This window comes from Pseudoliparis swirei, chromosome 13 (genome assembly GCF_029220125.1).
Source record: "Pseudoliparis swirei isolate HS2019 ecotype Mariana Trench chromosome 13, NWPU_hadal_v1, whole genome shotgun sequence".
Classification (NCBI taxonomy): Eukaryota; Metazoa; Chordata; class Actinopteri; order Perciformes; family Liparidae; genus Pseudoliparis; species Pseudoliparis swirei.
Window position 1 is genome coordinate 4,680,189 of NC_079400.1, and position 18,449 is coordinate 4,698,637.

The 18,449-nt window shown below is 46.7% G+C and overlaps 1 protein-coding gene across 29 annotated transcripts in view; it reads right to left on the reverse strand.

The window, feature by feature from the left end:
* Positions 1-18,449, reverse strand: part of tcf7l2 (transcription factor 7 like 2) — a 94,965-nt gene that overhangs the window by 12,336 nt on the left and 64,180 nt on the right. For all 29 annotated transcript variants that reach the window (XR_008833478.1, XM_056429276.1, XM_056429279.1 and 26 more), the window contains 3 exons: positions 4,793-4,925; positions 2,438-2,540; positions 1,368-1,445 (listed from right to left, as the gene is read on the reverse strand). Coding sequence is in view for 28 of the 29 variants with exons in the window: in XM_056429276.1 (XP_056285251.1) it covers positions 1,368-1,445; positions 2,438-2,540; positions 4,793-4,925 (314 nt within the window). In the remaining variant the exon portion in view is untranslated. The remainder of the gene's footprint in view (positions 1-1,367; positions 1,446-2,437; positions 2,541-4,792; positions 4,926-18,449) is intronic.

An 18,449-nucleotide genomic window follows, 5' to 3' on the forward strand; every position in this document is an offset into this window, starting at 1 on the left:
TGTGTTAAAGCCTCCCATCCTCCAGAGAGCTCCCAGAGCCCTCCCTCTATTCGGTTATACTAATTCAATTAGGGGCCTCATCACAGGGCATTAGCTCTTCCCCATGGCCCGTCTCCCCCCCCCCCCACACACACACCCCAGCCAGTATATTCAATTAGCTCCACTGGAAATGAGATGATCACAATGTAGAGGCTGTCATTAAGGGACCACATTAGCAGTCACTTAAAGCCCAGGTTGGCTGGGCACCGCTGCCAGATGCCAATGTCTGGACCGACCCATTGTCTGACCCCGTGCACCTGAGACCTGCTCTGGAAGGACTGGGAGGGGCCAATGGGACTCTAATCCTTCACCCATCTACAGAATGAGTTTAAATGTAACATTTGATGCAATTAGGTATTTATGTTTTGAATGACTAATGGGGCAGTTGAACAGCAACAAAAACAGCCCCAAAACTAAACTGTCTGGGCGAGCTTACAGGCTCAACTTCCCCTTATTCTCAGGGCTGAGCATTCAGAAATGTGCCCCTTGCGTCTCCTCCCTTCCTGAATCTACATGATCCATCAATGTCACCGAGGTCTAAACACGCCGCCCTCAGGAGCTGCTTTTCCAATCGGGCTGTAATTAAACTGAAGCTTGGCCTCATCCCTCGACTCGGCAGCAGCCCGGCTCATAGTCCCCTGCTGCAAGGGAGTGTAGAGAGGAGGAGGAGGAGGAGGAGGAGGAGTGGCAAGCTGTTTGTTTTTGTGTTGAGGCTTCTTAGGGCTTTTAGTCATCTAAAATTAATTATTTTCACTTTCCACACTATATAGAGGACACACATCCCTCAAGGGAACAGTAAGTCGTTTAACACCGACACACACACATGTAAACAAGATGGCAAACAAATACACATGCCCCCCCCCCCCCAGTGTCCACAGCAGCACTTGAGCTGGACCCTAATGGGCTGGACCAAAGCGCTCGGCCACGGCTTCAATCACCCAGTCCCCATCAAAGTGTTGCTGTGTTTGTGTATCTGTCTGGCTGCTCAGACTCACAGCGTGGACATGCCCCAGCTCATTTCAGATATGCCTGACATGCAGTGGGGGGTAAATGTTCTTCAGGGGCCTCATTAGAAAATGATAAGTATAATTAATATTTGAGCACGCGAGCTGGAGCGCCACACTGGAGAATTGGCCTTTTGAACACAGAGATGTGGAGCGTGGGGAACAGGCGCCGCTCACCGTCTCTGCATGCGCGAGTGTGCATGTGTGTTGCTTGTGCGTTGCCCTCACAGCCAACACAAAGACACACAGACGCACAACTAAAGGTGTGAGTAAGTGAGACACTGTGTGTGTGTGTGTGTGTTTAGCTCCTCGGTCTCAGCTCACCTTGACATGGATGCGTTGACAGTGAGCGCAGTTGGGTAGGGGTGTCTGAAACCCCCGGGATAAACAGGTTGACCTTGCCTGGGAAGGGAAGGGGGAAGAAAAGAAGAAAGGCACAAAGGTAAAGGAACAGGGTTGATGGAAGAGGAGAAGTTAAAGCCCTCGGTCTCTCTCCTCTCCCCGCTGTGGGCCCCTTTATTCTCATTTGATCAGGACAAAAATCTAGGGGATTGCAGAGCGCAGATCAAAGGGAGGAAAACTCTGAACAATTTGAATGCCACGAATCTTGATAGCGGTGGCTAATTAAATTTCATAACCCTTCGCTCTCCGCCGACAGAGCGGGGCCCCGGTTCCTCCCCGAGCTGGAACTAGGTGTTTTGTTGTGATAATCAAAGACGAAGCGCGGCTCTCTTTAATGGAGCCATCACGCTAATTGAGGTCTACACATCCAAAGACAAACAGCAATGAATGCAAATTTATACCAAAATAAAGTGCAGCAAATCAAAGGGCGCCGCGGCTGTGCTCGGGGGCCTCTCTCGGTATTTAGATCGCGGTGAGAAAACATTAAATTAACAGAGCTTAATTTGTAGCCTTTTGTCATATTAACAAGTGTTGACAAGAGTTACCAGGGGAGAGCCCCCGTGTGGAATTGTGGGTAAAATACGGGCAATCACGGTTCATTACTCTAATTGGACCATACAGAGACATGCAAAATAGCATTTGCTTCAAAGTGGCAAGTTGAGGCTGGTGAGGGCCTGAGGACGCTGCAACGGGCCGCTGTGGTCCAGGAGCGTGTCAGAAAGTTAAGCGATCAATTTAGAGTTTTAGGGGCCTTAAGCAGAGAGAAGACCCCGGAGGAGACGGAGACAGCGTCCATCATTCACTTAGTGTACATACAGAGCAACATCCTGCTACTATTGTGAGCTGTTTCTCTTATTAACGATCTGGCTTGATATACAGCGTATTAATCCTGACAATAGGTTGGTGTTGCTTGCCTTTAAAAACTATTTTTTTTACACAATTCCAGAGAGAACACAGCAGAGAGAGGAACACAAAAAAATGGATTTGCTTACTGTGGTACTAGCCATCCTAACGGATGGGGGATCTGTCCGACAGCGCCGGATGACAGCGGGTAATAAGGAGATATATCTGGAGGATGTGGAGTCCTCGGGATGCCTGTGGAAGAAAGAGGATAACGGGAGTCGGTAGGAGGTGGACAGACAGGAGGATGACAGCCAGAGAACCAAATCTTTGTCAGCGCTGAATTCGTACTTTGTTGAGAGTTTCACATCTGAACGGGGGCACACATCACAGGGTGTGCAGATGGGAGGATGAGGAGGAGGAGGAAGAGGCCTTGTTGCTCGCATGTACACAGTGCTAAATCACACTTCCTGATCAAAGGCCTTCGAGGCGCCGGCGCCACAATGTGTTGGAGGGAGGCTGAGGCGAGAGAGGCGATGAGAGGAGACCAACGCGATTCCTCTCGTCACGTTTGTCGACTGACTCAGAAGATTAATTAGATCAAATGTCTGAGGTTTAGAAATTAACAAAACAGAACAATATAATTAAAGTCTGTGATCAGAGCGGGGCTAATACAGGGCTGCAGGTCGAGTCAGCCGGGTTTACACTGCCTGAATGGATTTGGGGTTTACCCTTTATTAAATATGAAAAAGAAAATATAAGAGCGATGCAACTGTTATAGATTATGAGCTGAACATCAGCATAAATGTTTTTAACTGATGTGAATGTATGTATGAACCCGTTGGTTCCCTTTCGTCCCGACTGATCCTCAGATTCAACATAAAAACAGTCCAGACGTGTGTTTGTAAAAATAACTTTCTCTCTCATGGCAATCTTAACAGGGAACACTCGACGTGATTAAACGCGCAGCAGGGACGTGTGTGTGTGTGTGTGTGTGTGTGTGTGTGTGTGCGCTCAGGAAGATGGGGACGTCCACGCTGGCTGATGTGCGTGTCTCTCACACAGCTGGCTCGCCCGGGTGTTGTTGCAGATATTTGGACCTGATCTGTGCAGATCGACCTTCGCGGATCGTAACTTGGCCCGTGTTGGTGGTTACACCCAAACTCTGGCGCTGACCCGAGGTCGTCCACGGACCGTCTTCTGAGTGCGCAGCAGTTTGTGTCTCAGCGGTGAACTTTTCTGCTTGGAGCGCCGCTCTGACAAAAGCAAATTCTTTTAAAAAGGAAAGCCTTTCAAACATTATCCCATCGCCACCCAGTGCTGAAGACCTAATATAGCTCATTAATTAATTAAACACTGAGTTCAATTAAGCTGCCCTATTAAGTACTACATTAAACAGCAGCTGGCACATTATTTCCCCTTTGTAAGGACCATCATAATAAGGGAACATTATTACCTAAAACATGGACTCAATCCACCAGAAACCACTGAAAAGAAAGAAATTATGCCTCGCACTGAAAATGCATTAACCTGAAAGGACAAAGATGAAGTGCTGGATAGAATTGCCTCAAACTGCGTGCTGATTGGTCGAGGGAGAGACGACTTCTAAACGTGGAGAGTCGCTCACGATAAAACGGTATGAATCCCAGCACTTGGGTCACGTCTTTCATTTTCGAGGATTCTTTGCACGCCAAGTTGAAGGCGTCGCTCCGAGCAGACGGTCGGGAGAAGTCGGGTATTTATACGCGAGGACCTCCGACTGCAGCGGCCGTCTTGTTTTGACGCTTGGCAAACAAGTCGCGACAACAAGTCCCGGCGGTTTGGCTTCCGTGTTTTCACGAGGTGGTTTATGAGCCGCCGCTCAGGTTCTCCGACGTAAAGTCCACTTTCCGCTGAAGCCGTTAATGAGCGTCGCGGCCTCACCACTCGGTCACAGAGGAGAACAACAACACGTTGTACTTTAGCTGACTGGGACTTTGCCTCACTTTAACGACCACGGTCTCGTTAACGGGCCTTATTGCGTCCACGAGGTCCATAAATAAGCACTCCGTGGACACGTTTAACATTTCTAATACTTCCTTTCATAATACTTCCTCACAAAACATGGGGGTGGCATCAATATTGAATAGGACCGCCGATGTCAAATTATACCTTGATGGTAAATATGCCAATTGAATTATCTTTTAATCTGGAAGTGTTTTTACAAGACAGACAGACGGACGCCATCGAGACAAACAAAGTCCTGTGTAGGAGAGCCGTGGTGGCAGCAGGGCATAAAAACCATGGACACACCCGTCGGTGCAAACACTATTTCAGAGCTGACGAGTCTTTTATATGAGGAGAGCTGCTTCTGTGGTTTTCTTAACTTCTTGAAATGTATCGGGGGGGGGGTTCAGAAGATTCATCCGGACAGCTCTAAACACACACTTCTGTTTTCTAAAAGATGAGCAGGAATCCAAAAAAGCACGGTGCTAACTTTAAATACAAAAGCAGTCCAAAAGAAATACCTGTTTTGGGATCCACGTCTGTCTGTAGGTGAGGTGGGGGGTTCCCCGGTGTGAAGTGCTCATTGCTGTAGGTGATCAGCGGTGTGAGAGGGTGCACATGGTGAGGGTGCTGTACCACTGGAACCTTATTAGACTGCGAGAAAGACAGAAAGGGGGGGGGGGGGGGAAAGAGGCCACGGTGTTAATATTTGGGTTTGGGGTTTTAGAGATTGCAGGCGCCTGCGACACAGAATCACAAGTTGGTCGGAAGGCCATCCTCGAAAGAAGAGCCGTCGCATCCACGGTCAAAACCGCCGAGCCGCAGTGAAAACAGTGTGGTTTGTAATCAAAAACACTTCTGTGGTGTCACCCTGGAATTCTGTAACACAATCTCAGAGGCTTTGGGGGTTTGCCAGTTCGTATTTGGGTCTCGCATGTGACGAGGCACTTTTAACCACGGGTTGCAGTCGAGTAATCGATCATCTGTGAAGCCCACAACCGAGGCAGCGCGTGTAAACCCACAGTCATTAGCGGCTGCAGTCGGCGCTCGCCTCCTCCCGGCCTCCCCTCTTCCTCTCCTCCCCCAGGGCCCGGGTCACGGAGGGTGTATGGGGTGCATTGTAATAAAAGGGCTCGGCGAGAGGAGGCGGGGCTGAAAATCCATTTCTGCATTTTTGCCAAATTAGTTTTCGCTATGTAATCTTCTCTTTGTGCTCCTAAGTGGTGCAGGCCCCCTTTTTTTTTCAATTACCCAAAGATTACAGTGGAGCTTTGGGGTGTGCTGCCGTGGGGCCCTGCGTTAACCGGAGCTCAGCGCCTCTCATCAGACCAGGCTGAGACAGACACTAATACACACACACAGCCCCCCCGACCACAAGATAACCAGATTAGAGCTCTGCTGTAGATTAGGCTGGTGGAGGAGGCTGCTCTCGCCTCCTTACCCACACATCCTTATCCTGCCCTCAGCAGTCAACGAAGCAGCACTAATCGGGCTTATCATAACATGGATGATATGTTCAGGGGGAGCAGAGAGGAGAGCTGCTTGTGTGTGTGTGTGTGTGTGTGTGTGTGTGCTCAATCTGCTGATAGGCCACACACCCTCATTAGTGACTTTAACCCATGCAAGAAAGCGAAAGAAAAAAAAAATGCTCCACTGTGGCACATTTCCAAAAGACTTTGAAAACCATTAATGGGACTAGATGTTGGCATGCGTACACATGACGCTCATTGACAATACAAACGCAAAGCTGTGGGTCCACGGCGAGACGAGTGGGAGCAGAACGTGATGCTCATCTGCACGGGGCTGGGAGAGGCCAAAGTTAATATATCGAGAGAGCGCGACGCACAAACGGGACACGCTCGCGCTAAAAATGTCCACCGGGTAGTTAAAGCTGTCCGTCTGAATGGTCCGAAAAAGCCCGGCCGTCCAGACTTTCTATTCTGTAGTGGCAGTGGTGGGGGAGTGGAGAATGGGAGGAGGAGGAGGAGGAGGAGGGGGCATTCCCTATTGCCATGGTCCCAATGAAAGATTAATGAACCCCAGCAGAACTCCAGGGAGGCAGAGAGACTCCTGGGACTCATTCACAGCCCTGAGCTGAAAGGGCTATGGAGAAGAGAAGCAGAGGGTGGGGGGGGGGTATGTGTTTGTGTGTCGGGGGGCTGGAAGGGGCGGTGGGTGGAGTGGGATTCGTTAAAAAAAATTTAAAAAAAAGCAACACAACCTCGTTGCGTCGGGGCTCCTGATCTGATCTGCACATCTAGAATAGCGGGATGAAAAAGAATCAACTGGTAGGAAAACAACCAGGATTATGACGGCTGCCAAGCTGAACGCTAGAAGATGGCCCCGGCCTCCGTCCCCCGTCCCCCCCTTCCTATATCTCACCTCCTAACCTCCTCCTTCACGACTCCCCGCTCCTCCCTCGGGTAATGATGTGAAAGAATGTTGTCAATTCTTCATCTCTCGGTGCCGAAAAAGCTTTAGTGGCCATTTAAATGGGTTCCTTTGTGCGGGGGTCCCGGCCATTGAGAAGACGGTCCAAAATGCCCATTCCACTGAGTCCACATTGAGACGGAGGCAGCTAGAGAGGCTGTGCATTAGGACTGAGACACGGGGAGAGCTAGGAGCCAGACGATTTACATCATCGTCACTCGTGGTATAAGAGTGTGCTCTCCCCCCCCCTCCATGAAAAGCCCCCCAAGGCTAAGTACAATGGACTGACCGCTGCCTCCAGTCGGCTCACTCCACTACAGACGGGGGGGCTGAATGTGAAACACGAGAAAGCTCTTTGGTAGTTTTAAGATAAGATAAGATAAGATATATACTTTATTAATCCCCAAGGGGAAATTAGTTCTCTGCATTTAACCCATCCTTAGTGATGCGCCCGGGAAGCAACTGGGGGTTCAGTGCCTTGCTCAAGGACACTTCGACTTGCAACTAATGGGGAGAGCCGGGATCGAACCCACAACCTTGGGGTTGCAGGACGACCCCCTGACCCCACTGAGCTACAGCTTCTTTCCAATGATTTGTCGCCGCCCCCTTTACTCTTTCTTTCTTCCCTTTTCACTTTCCTTTCGGTGTCTTTCCTTCTGCTGACATTAGTGAAAACTGTCAGTGCCATCGGTCAAACTGAACCCTCAGTGTGCATCGCCCAACACACACACACACACACACACACACACGTCCGGTCAGCCGACGTGGACTTCACGTCTTCGCTCGCTCTCTCCATCTTACGTGATCGTCGCACGCGCAGCAGCAACCACTTTGTCTGCCGCTGACGTCAAGGCAGCACCCGGTGGTCCCCGCGGGGGAAACCAAAAAAAGGAGGCCCGACACCTGCCCCCGTCGGCCACCGCGGGACAATGCGAGCGCGGGACTCGTCTGGCGGGCCGCCGGGCGCAGCCCGAAAGAGGGCCGAGAAACAAAAGCAGGCGACGTGGGAGGCTTCGCTCTCCCCGCTCGACAAAAGAAAAAGAGAACGAGCGCTTCCTGCCCACGACACCCCCGCTGACTTGCATCCTTCCCACCACCTCCGTCATTACAATCAACAAATAGAGCAGAAGACAAACAAACGCCCCGCTAGTCCGCAGTCGTAAAGACCGGCTTCTCCAGCCTTAAAAAAAACAAGAGATTTGGCATTCAAAAGACCCTGCAGTAAAACATTTAAAAGCACACTCTTGTGAGAACATCAATGAGCACATTGACTCTCTCCTCATCCGGGACACACACAGCGCCGGCTGCTGAGGAGGGCCGACGCGGTGAAGTGAGGCAGCACACCGGCACGGCAGACACAAACAGAAGCAGCGGTTTGCCGCCTCTGGTTGTGTTATTGATACTGCCACGGCTCTATTTATTCTATTCTTCTATCTCCAGCTGCAAAGCTCACATGCTCTAAATGCTCAGACGCCGGAATTTGTTTTGTTCTGTGTCGTAAAAATTTACTTATCATTAAAAGCGAAAAAAACACCAACATTTTTTGTTTTTTAGGGAGCGGGGGGGGGTTACAACTTTGAACAAAGTAACTCTGCAAGTGTTCAACTCTTTTCAAAAGCTGCAGCGCCGGTGACTAATGCTGTTGCGCCATTGCGTGAAAAAAAAGACCTTTTGGAAGTAGACAAATGAGCTGCTTCAAGTCGGACCTCTGGGGAAAGTGAGGGGTGTGTGTGTGTGTGAGTGTGTGTGTGTGTGTGTGTACAGGAGAAGGCAGAGGTGGTGAGAAAGTGACAGCAGGACGGAGTGAGACAAAGGGAGGGAGACGGAGAGGTGGAGGTCGGACAGGAAAAGCTGTTGGCCTTGCATTTCCTCTCGGTGGCACCTCGCCGGGACAATTTGAGCCCCTAAATGTGAAGGTGGTGACCTTGAGGGCCCAGAAGGGGGGGGGGGCTTCAGCCTCTGTCTCTCTGCTTCATGTCATGATATGATGAGATGTCACAACAGCTTGCGGGGCGCTAATGAGCTGTAGTGAGGGCCGGGGGAGAGAGAGAGAGAGAGAGGAGAGGAGATGTGGGGATGACAGTGCCGTGATGGATCGGGGTCCTCTCAGGTCCTCTCAGGTCCTCTCAGGCCTCCGGATTCCAAAGCAGGAAAAAAAAAAGCTCCCAGAGCGCCTTGAGCCTCTCCCAGAGCGTCCAAGGCACATGGAGCGACACCATGCAGAAACACACACACACACACACACACAGAGGAAATACTGGGGAGCTGGGGAATGTGTCAGAGAAGAGTAATTTGTTTGTGCACAAACTTGCTTTGAGTAAAAGTTTTTAAAAAACTGCGCTGCCACCAATCTAATGAATCATCTGGTATCAGGCCACGCCCTCCTGTTTACACGTGTGACTGCTGCTCTCCTCTGGGAGGGATGGAGTGCCCCCTCCAGGCTAAAGATCTCGATCCCCTAGCAAACCACATATCAAACTACCCCCCCACACACACACACACACACACACTGGTAGCACTCAGTCAAAACCCTCCTCAGATTCAAGCAGACAATCTAAAAGGAATATTTGGAGATTAACGCCGATTGGAATATGAACCGCTCCGACAAATTAAAGGTTTATCAGAGCTACGATCTGCCAGCGTAGCGCGCCGATTAAAAAAGAAAGAAAGAAAGCCCGCGACATTTCAGAAATAACATTTCTTGGTTAATCACTGGAGAGACAATAACTCTCCACGATATTAAGAACCTGGGAATTTAAGAGGGGGGAGCAAAAAGGATTTAAAGAGCAGATACGGAGGTGTTGATCGGTTTTCTCTCGCAGAGGAGAAGACGCGTCTCTGAGGGCGAGGGGCTCCCGAGACCACCGGATATTTAAAAGTTAATCTATTCACTTTGCTGCAGTGACACGCCGACTGCTTGATCAGAGCGCCGAACAAAAATACGACGTGGGCCGGAGCCTTTGCTCCCCTTCCTCCCGCTCGCTTCGCTAGCACTCAAGTCACTCGTCACCATTTATTTCCGCTTCCCATCTTTGATAGTCGGCACATCAAATAGAATCTCAGAAAGGACTCGTTCTGACACGTCGCAGACAAATAACGCGGCGCACAAATAGCTGAACGATGAAGTGGTGGAACGGTTGTGTTCTCTCTTCGACACACGTGTGTTAAAGCGTTCCCCTTTTCTGTGTAAACAGCCTCTTGAGCTCTCGTACCTGAGGCAGAGGGGCTTCTGTGAGAGCTGCCGTCGCCTCGGTGTGAAGAGCCACGCCGAGTTCTGCCTTTTGAAATGCAATCAGGCCCTCAGAATTGCGGTTGAAAGCCAGGCAATTAGGAATTTGAATCGGATGGCAACATTAACAAAGAATATGTTAATCTGTGAGGTTATTGAACTCGTATTTTTACATTTCATGGTTAAGACATGAGCTTGATCAAAGAATGTTTTGGCCAATGAATTATTTTCCTCTTGCGAGAACCTTGTTTCTGGAAAATTTACTTTTCTAAATTAACTCAGAGACGCTGTTCACGAGTTATCATTTAGGCCCCAATCTAAGGTCATTGATAACATTTGATATATACAGGACTGTCTCAGAAAATTAGAATATTGTGATAAAGTTCTTTATTTTCTGTAATGCAATTAAAAAAACAAAAATGTCATGCATTCTGGATTCATTACAAATCAACTGAAATATTGCAAGCCTTTTATTCTTTTAATATTGCTGATTATGGCTTACAGCTTAAGAAAACTCTAAAATCCTATCTCATAAAATTTTAATATTTCCTCAGACCAAGTAAAAAAGATTTATAACAGCTGAGTGTTTGTCAAGGCTCAGGAAACCCTTGCAGGTGTTTCGAGTTAATTAGACAATTCAAGTGATTTGTTTAATACCCTACTCGTACTTTTTCATGATATTCTAATATTTAGAGATAGGATATTTGAGTTTTCTTAAGCTGTATAATCAGCAATAAATCAGAATAAAGCCTTGCAATATTTCTGTTGTTTTGTAATGAATCATGAATGCCACATTTTTTTTTTTTTAAAAAATAAAGAACTTCATCACAATATTCTAATTTTCTGAGATCTCCCTTATATATAAATATATATATAAATAAATATATATATATATAAATATATATATAATATATATATATAATGTATATATATACATAAATATATATATATAAATATAAATACATATATATAAATATATATATATATAAATATATCTATATATATATATATAATCACTCAGTTCAAAAGCATTCAATATGGCAGCACATTAAACATCATTAAAAATCAGATGGCCTACTACGAACCTGCACCACCACCACCACAACAACAACAACAACAACAACAACAACCTGTCAGAATATAATGCTTAGCGCCTTCAGTGGTAAGGAGGCGGCGAGCCGGTGCCGAAGCAGGGGAGCAGGAGTGCGTTACTCACCCAGCTGCTCAGATTGAGGTGCCAGCAGCCCACCTGCTGGAGGAGCGAGAGCCCGGGGCCCAAGGCTCCTGCCTCGGCTCCCGTCTCCTCCGGCCCGGCTGCAGCTCCATCCCGCGGGTACATGACCCTCTCGGTCCCACCCCCGCCCACGTCTCCTCCTCCTCCTCCTTCCACCTGGCCCCCCCCCAGCGCCTCCTTCCCTCCTTCTCTCTCTCTCTCGCTGCTCTCTTGCCTCCTTCTCGGACGCTTCTCTCCTCCACTTCTCCTTCTTTGTCTGCTTCAGCCTCGGCTCCTTCCGAGTGTGAGTGTTTCGCTGTGTGTGTGTGTGTGTGTGTGTGTGTTTATCGTGCCCCCTCTCTTGGCACTTGGTGCTGTGGCCGACTGAACATCGTCCCTTCAGGTTCTGACATAAGAGAGTGTGTGCATCTCTTGAGACGTCTAAAGCAGGTTCAGGGTCTGAGGCCTAGTTTCCCCATGAACAGTCCTAACACAATCCCCCCCCTCCCCCACCCACATCTATCCTTTAAATAAAAATAAAAGAAGCAATCCCTCACTCTAACAACAGAAGCTTTACAGTCTCCTCTTCTTCTCAAGTTTGATGCCGGTGACAAGACGCACAAGAAGCCAGAATGTGGACAGAGAGAAGGAAAAGTTACTGTGAGCAGACTTTCAGCACTGCAGCAGTCTTCCCACTAGCAATACTCACACGCACACACACACACACACACAAAAATCAGTTATTACCCAAATCCCCGCTGTACGTTGGGCCTGTGTATGTGTTTCTTAGAGTGTGAGTGTGTATGTGTGTGGGCTCTGCTGTGCCTCCAGGATGCCCAGAGACGAACTGGCAGCTTGAAAAGCTTTGGCTACAAGGTAAAGCGAGCAAGGCGAGAGATGGAGACAAAGAGGAGAGAGAGAGAGCAGGAGAGGGAGAGAGATAGAAGGGGGGGGGGGAACAAGACACAACAACATCCACAAAGGGAGGGCAGGCTCAGCAAAGTGTGGCCAACAGTCACTTTATCTGTGTGATGCTGACAGTCCCCTCTTCATACTCACTTTCCGGGGGCGGGGGGAGAAATTCTTCACTCCGACACAAACGTGGCACCTTTCTCCGCAATCCTCCTCCCCCCCCCCCCTTCCCTAAACAATACCTTAGAGTGGAGAACAATCTTTCTCTTAACTCCCCCTCGACTCTACTCGGGGTCCTCGTCAACGAGGCCTCCAGCCCTCCTCCCTGCCCTCTTCTCGCTATTCTCTCACTTCCTGCAACTATTTCACCTTCAGATCCATTCTTCTCCTCAAGACTCAAGTCAAATGATAAGCTTTGCATGGTCAAGGTGTTCTTCTTTCAACAAGCGCAAAGCTCAAGAGATCTGTTTGACATTAGCACACACACACACACACACACACACACACACACACACACACACACACACACACACACACACACACACACACACACAGACAAGGTGCATTAAAGGAGTTTCCATCAAACACATGACTTTTGATTTGGGATTTTGGAAAACTTAACATGTTCCTAAAAATCTACCACGGTGTTTTTAAGAAATTTGGGCCGAAAAAAATTGTCTGAGAGAAAAGATTTCGTGAACACTATTTTTTTTTTTAATTAGGGAAATATTCTCTAGATGTTGAACCCCCTCGGATAAAGACATTGTGTTTTTCACAGCAACTTAAAATGGTCACAAATGGAAATTCTGCCTGCAAAATAAACCGTTTCTAAAGGTAAGGGTCATTTTTACTTTTGCATTCTATGCTTAACAAGATGTGTCAACCGTTTATAATCTTTTATAACCCCTTACTACCCAAATCTAACTAATTACCATGACAAATTAAATATTTATAGAAAGAAATACGACTGTGTAAACACATTAACATTTGATATATATTTTTTATATAACCCGATGAAGGTTATTAAAGGAAAATACAAAAGAAAAAAAATTAATTCAATCTTAACGGAATTAAGATTTTTTTTGCGGAAACAAAAGGAAAAATATATTTTAGAGTAAGGCAAATAGAACACAAATATTAATGTTTTCCAGCTGAATTAATGCACTTGCAAAATTGCGAATTGACAATACTTTTCTCTTAATACGCTGTCCCTTTCTTCTGCCCCTGCACTCCTTCAGCCTGTGTCCCCCTGTTAGGACCCCGGTCGTCCCCTGGCCTGCAGCAGGCAGTCTTGAGGCCCTTAAAGCCAAAACAAAGCCCTGGGAATGTCCTTTACACAGCTTGGACAATAGCGTCGCGGCTCCAGCTTGACAAGTAAAAGAGCTCCGACAAGGCGGTGGCTAATTGCCTGCCCTCCCTCTATTCAGCCGGCCTGCCACACTCCTGCCATCTCCTTTTGTCCCACGTGTACTTTCTTAAGTAAACTGCCAGTTCACCAGCAAGTGATGGACAGCTCCCAATCACCCGGCGACAATGGCATCAACGCCAGAACACAAGCGAGTGCAGGGGGGGAGACGAAAATACTCTCTCCCACTCCACTGTCTGGGATGTTCGCACGAGACCAAAAAGTGTGCGATGCAAAAAAGAAAAAAGAACAAAAAACTTTGACAAAACAAGGAAATGGAACGGCCTGTGACCTTAATAAATGAATTATTTTCACAGATGAATGTGAACAATGCAGAATAAATCCGAAGTGAGAAAACACCTTTAAGTAACTCGTCTACTCTGGTGCTCTTCTTTAAGCATACACTTTAATAATTATGCTATAATTATGTTATTTACAAGAGTCGGATTTGATAATAAATTATAGATACTAAAGGATTTTAAACATGAACAACAAAAAATGTTAACCCTGATTTATTAATGTTAACTAAAGCACAGTAATAGCAGATACAATCACAAATCCATGGATTTAGATGTCAATACAACATATCATATTTAAAAATTCCTCAATATAATAATGGTATTTGTCAATTACATTTAAGATAATTGTATTTCGCCATACAATACACAATAACACTATTTAGTTTGAAGTCTTAGAATAATACACCCCTGTCAGGCTGTCAAGACAAAGCAATCAAACACTGCCTTTCATTATCCAAATTGTCAATCTGTCACTTAGCAACATAAGTGTTATAAATTGCCAAACGAAGCCCAGAAAACTATCCATGAACACATTTAATCAAAACATTATATATAAAGCCAAATAAGCACCAGCAGATAAAGCACAGCTGTCATTAAAATGTTGAAAAGTCTTACCATTTAAAAGAGCTGTATTTGGGATGCTGCTCGGTTCCTGGTTAAAACAAGCATGCTGGCACTCGTGGTAGTGCACAGACTCCAAGCAGACTCCCACCACCATGTCAGCCACTAATCCACTGGGGGGCAGCACCTCGTCTACGGCAAGCCCCTCGCTAACGCCCGATGGGTTAAGCCGATAAGAGAGCGGCCGGAGGACCGGGGCGAGGGCAGTGACTTAGGACGGCGGCCCCTCGGGTCCCAGGGCGAGGAGGACCGCGGTGGCCGGAGCGGCCGGGTCCCTCTCGGCCCCCTCATGCATTCAAACGCACACTTAGGCTGCTCTCCTCTTCTTCTCCGAGCCTGACCGAGACCCCCTCTTTCCCCCTCGCCCATCTTCATATCCCCCCCCGAACAAGCTCTTTTGTGTCCATCTCTCTTTCTTAGATAAGTTGAAAGAACAACAAAAAGAGGGAGCGAAAGGGAGAAGGCTTTTCATTCAGCGGCTCTGCAGAAATAAAAGGTAGTGGAGTGCCGTCTAAAGGAGTTGCCTTAACTTGGCTAAACTCAAGCAGCGGGGTGTCTCTCGTCGTGTCATTAATCCCCCAAAACTAGCCACGCTCCATTCACCGCGAGTCACAGTAAATTAAATACAAAATCAAAAAAACACAAACGCCGGGGCAGGAAAAAAAGCGAGAGAAAGCGTTCCGGTCCGGGGCAAAAGGGCAGTGACTTGCCCCCGCGGTCGCCACCGTTTTTTGGATGCAAAAAGTCACGGGAAAACCGGCACGGAAAAGACACACAAAAAAAAGAAGATATTTATCACCAGAAGAGCGCGGCGTCATTGTAGAGCAGCTTTTGCACCTCCAACTATCCCGAATGAAGACGACCGAGAGGCGAAAAAAGGAGCCCCGACTCCAACGTCAAGACCGCCCCACAACAAGCCACCAAACCGCCGTGAAAACAATACGAAAAATACCAATAGATGGTTACGAGCCCCGTTTGGTTTTTAGGGAGAGCTGGCGATAGAGAATTCAACCCGGCCGACTGCTGCCTTTAAGAGAGGAAGCCCACTCTTAAAGCCGCGATCCGACCATCCACCGTACCACCGCTGTGAGCCTTTTAACCGCAGCAGAGAAAAAAATGACTATTGATCTTCAAATAGCGATAATTGAAAAGATCACAAAGATTAAACAAAATATCAAGAATGTGCTGACTTACCATGTTGTGCTGCCCGTTTGTTGTACGTTTTTGTTTAAATGGAAAAAAAAGAGTTGCTCAAAGATGCAGCGTTGGAGGTGTCAAATCTGTGAAGCCGTCTCTTGATCGTATTACTTCCACAGTCCTGGTTTCCAATGCGTCTGAACTTTTTCCCTTTCTCTTTTATTTTGTTTGTGGTACCTCGCCTTTTTTTCCCCCCGCTTAAGACTTTAAAGCCTTCAGCTCAGCAAAGCAGCACAAATTATCTTGCCACCTTGCTCAGCTCTGATGCTTTGGCCGCTAACTTTGGAAGGCCCTTTACTCCTGCATCAAAATTAGCATTGTCAAAGCAGTTAATGAATATTAATATTGTATTTGTCATTGGAGCTGGCCCATTGCTGAACTCCAAGTCATCCATCAGGGACAAGATTAAGCACACAATTATTTCTGACTGACAGGGACCAAATCTGGAAGATTTTTTTCCCCTCCAACAATTTAAAGAAAAAGACACAACATCATCTTAAGGTACCTCCCATGAGACGAGACAAGATTAATACACTTTTAATGAAGCGAGATGTCATGGTGCATGGACGGCAGAAAGAAAGAAAGGATAGGAATATAGAAACATTTTGACTGATATTTGATATTTTAACCAATTTTTTTTTTTAAAGGATTGAAATGATAAATTACAAATAATTTTCATGATGGAAGACGAAATAAAAATTCAAAGAAGATCCTTTTTCTCTCTTTCTTTCTTTCAATAAAAATACAACGGATTTATTCCTCTTGATTTACTTTGCGTGAGGAGATTTGGATTCGCTTTTTTTCCACCTTTGTCGGAACATTAATATAAATAAGACGTACGGGTGCTACACTGCGAACATCGCCGGCGCTAAATTTATCATGAAACATTCATAAAACCTCCGGACCTCCAGCGCACCGAGGACCGCTGAGGACCACACAGGCAGCCTCCATCAGCACCACCCGCTGCAGCGGTTCAGCGCCGCCCTGCGCTCTCCCTGCTCCGCCGCCCGCTTCCCGCAAACCGCTTCACACCGGGAACCGCCGGCTGTCAAGCGCGGCTCTCTGCACAATTTTTAAAACCTTCATCAAATATGTCACAATGCACAAATCTACATATTTTCCTACATAATGACGCCGATCCAATTTATCTTTTTTTTTTTTACGCCAGGCACGGTTTGATAAATATAAAGTTCCCCGCATGTCTGGAATATTTGAAGCAAAAGCATTCCTACCGGTAACTGTCTTGAAGAATTAAGCAGATGACGAGCCATCTTCTTCACTCCTCGCTACCCGACTGTGTCTCGTGCATGATTTTAAAAAAGCAAACCCCCTTTTTTCCCTCTTTTCTCACATTTTGTATCGTCGGGGCAACTCGGGAGTCGAGCTTCGAATCAGGATCCGTCCCTTTTTCCACGATTATCTAATTACTTTTCTCCGTTCATTGATTTTCCGTCGGAGGAAAAATCATATTTGGGTCAAATTAAAACTTATTTTCTACTTGCGCCTTTCTGAAGATTGCTACCATGAAATAAAGGGATAAGCACCGAGGGGGGGGTCGCACGAAGGGGAAAAAATGGCAGATGTGGGGCACTAATGCCAGCAGCCCAGTGAATTGGTGTGAGTGTGGGGGTCAAGCTGCGGGCTCACCTTGGAGCGCCGGGCCCCCGCCGACCACCGTGCCGGCTCCCTAATACCATTAGCAACCCTTAGATGAACATACTAAATTGGCCTTTTGTTCTCCAGGTGTCGATCCAGCCTCAGCGAGTCACTGGTGTCACAGAACCAAATACAGATGGCGCTGCCTTTTTCTGAAATGAATAGCGTGCATAAGAAAGCGCTCCGTTTTACGGATTCTTCCCATCTCCAAAAGCCGTCGGCATTGACATATATATATTTTTCCAGCGCTCCATTCACATTTTAAACTTAAGATATCACTTTGTTATATTTAGTCTCAATTTTATTAATATTAATATGTCCCTAAAATGTGTATTATTATAATTACATACTTTGCTATTACAATTTAGAAAGTATAATTTGCAAGATCTCGCAGTGAGAAGTCTCATGAATTAAACTTGATCCAATTCAGCAGCAAAGAATGAGACATCTAATAAAATTAGTGAGCCAAACACGAAATTAATAAAAAATAAATTCTAACTTTATAAACATTAATTTGAGTCTTAATAATTCAAATAATAATTTTGAGCCTGTCAATTTAATTAATTTGCTGTCAAAAGCATTATATAAATAAAAACATCTGCGTTACATCTCTGAGTATTTCACATCAATAAATAATAAATAAATATTTATTATACAAACAATAAAAATATAATTTAAAAAAGCAGATCTCAAATTTGAAATGGCACCGTAGGAATGCTGATTATTAAATCGTAATTATACAAATGATTGTTTGATTGTTGTGACTGGGGCACAGACACTGATTAAGCGCTCACAGACGGTCGTCTCTGAGAACCGCCGCCGAACACAGAATCACACCGCGGCTTCATTCAAGTCGAGAGCCTGAAACCGGTCCAATCTAGGCGAGGAGGCGAGAAGGAGACGAGAGGGAGCGAGGCAAAGGCAGCTCTGTGGCCCAGCGTGATCATATCAGCGCTAGTATCAAATTAACTCTCTGACTTTGAAAGTTATTGATCTGCGATTAAGACACTCGTGAACTTGATGAAGTGAGTGCTGTAGGTGACTGAGACTTCAAAGTCTCACACCAGCCACATAAGACAAGCCACTTTGATGCCCTCCCCGCTCCTCGGACCTGGAGAGGGGGCTTCAGAGGAACCCCCCAATTCTCCTCTCCTCTCTTCTCGCACTCACCCCGGGCCCGAGCTCCAGCTTCTCCCCTTTTTTTTCCCCTTTCCAC